The sequence below is a fragment of the Leptosomus discolor genome, chromosome 7, assembly GCF_034619465.1.
Source record: "Leptosomus discolor isolate bLepDis1 chromosome 7, bLepDis1.hap2, whole genome shotgun sequence".
Taxonomy (NCBI): domain Eukaryota; kingdom Metazoa; phylum Chordata; class Aves; order Leptosomiformes; family Leptosomidae; genus Leptosomus; species Leptosomus discolor.
The window spans coordinates 63,414,343-63,416,040 of record NC_141397.1 but is presented as its reverse complement, the minus strand read 5'-3'; the positions used below and the strand labels follow the sequence as shown (position 1 = coordinate 63,416,040).

At 44.4% G+C, this 1,698-nt stretch overlaps 1 protein-coding gene across 1 annotated transcript; it reads right to left on the bottom strand.

The window, feature by feature from the left end:
* Window positions 1-871: 871 nt before the first annotated feature.
* Window positions 872-1,114, bottom strand: SPTSSB (serine palmitoyltransferase small subunit B). The gene has a single exon (XM_009961545.2). It carries the CDS (start codon window positions 1,112-1,114, stop codon window positions 872-874), a length of 243 nt encoding a protein of 80 aa, XP_009959847.1.
* Between the last annotated feature and the right edge of the window lie 584 nt (window positions 1,115-1,698).

The following is a 1,698-nucleotide window of genomic DNA, read 5'->3' as shown; positions in this document are numbered from 1 at the left end:
CTTCTTTATAAAGGAGATCTCTTTAAGCACTCAGACTTCCCTGCAGTTATTAAAACATTACTTCCACTCTGTTTTCTGGATCGTCTTCCTCTGGTGCAGACACGCACTTTGCTTGCCTTGTTGAAAGCAAGCAGAAAGATAAGACGGCTGCGTTTTTATCAAAGGCGGCAGGAATGCACCGAAACAGAGCCAGTTCTCTCTCTTTCTGTCATTTCAGTAAACTGCAAGATTACCTATAGTATGCTTTTTTTTTACTATCTTAGACCTTCTAACTCAGATGCACTTAAACACAAAAAGAGGGTGGATCCAAGTTCATGCTGCTATTAGTTTCTCTTCTAAGTTCCTCTCCCATCCATTAAAAACCAGAAGTCAATAACCAGCCAGATATTTAGTACTCAAACCACGCTGTGTTATACTCATCTTCCTCATAGTCTCTAACCTGGGTCAAAGAAGGCATGCTATGTTCTGCCACTGCACTCTCTTGGCAGACTTCTTTGTGTACAATGAGCGTAGCACCTCTCCTCACAGCCATCATAAACAGTCTTTGCTGTTGCATAAAGGCCAGTGTGATTCAATTAGGGTGCTGAAAGTGGGAGCTGGTTGAATATGAGGTAAACATGGCATTCCAGGGGATGCGTTTCCTTATCACACAGCAAAAGCTGGCCTGTGTTTTGTATAACAGGGGGCTGTGGAGCCAGCGGTCAGTGCGTTATTCTGGTTTCCAGCTATGGTGATTAAGCAAGCCACGTTTTGTAAGAGAAAATGTGATTTTCATAACTGCAAAACTGCTTCAGAATAAATACACGATTGTATGGAAGAAGACACTGCATTTCACCAGTTGCAAGAGCTGCTAATCGCTACTCGAGCAAGTTCAGTTCACGATAGAAACTGTGCTGTCGGGCTGGCCTCCAAATATCTGGGAGAAGAACTCAAAAGCCAGGCGGACGTGGATGGGGACGAAGACGTAAGCCGTGTACACCACCATAGCGAAAACAGTCACGGTGATGGTGTGGAACATGGACTGCTCCCAGGGCTCCAGCACGTAGCTGCAGGTGATCAGGAGGTACTGGTAGTACAGCCAATAGATATAGTCCTTCACACGCTTAATATCCATCTTCAGCTTCCAGGGATTTTGAGACGACCTGTAACGATAGACGAGTCTGGATTACAGCTGCCGCGGAAAGAGAGACCTGGAACCAAAAAATGATGCAATGACCATAACTTCCAGTTTGATACCCCATGGAATGGTTACATAAAATAAAGTTCAAACAGAAACAACGCATCAGTGCCACCACCAGCCTCTGCCGCCCCGGAGCAGAGGAAAACAATCTTTAGCTCTAGCAACTGCTGCTTCCAGTTATGGAAGCTGTGTCCGTTGGGCACTCTCAGTTCCTACGTTCTGAGTGTGTTTTGCTATTCATTCTGCAGAAGGAATTAAAACTGCATCAGCTTGCAGAGGCACAGGGTTCAAGTGGAAGTCTGGGAGATACGCATTTAAAAGGGAAGGCTTTGGGCCAGCTTCCATAAACGGGGATGGCAGACTCGCACGCTCTGGAATAAAGATGAGATGAAAAGAATTGCTCTATAAAAACTCTCCTTACTTCTGATAATAATTTTTATTATTCTGCAATTGTTGGGAATAAAGAAAAGACAAGCTATGAACGGGAGGGAAAAAAGTCATCTCCAATAACGTAAGAA

Coding starts and splice junctions, on each gene's coding strand:
- SPTSSB (XM_009961545.2), bottom strand. CDS start 1,114: ATGGATATTAAGCGTGTGAAGGACTATATCTATTGGCTGTACTACCAG.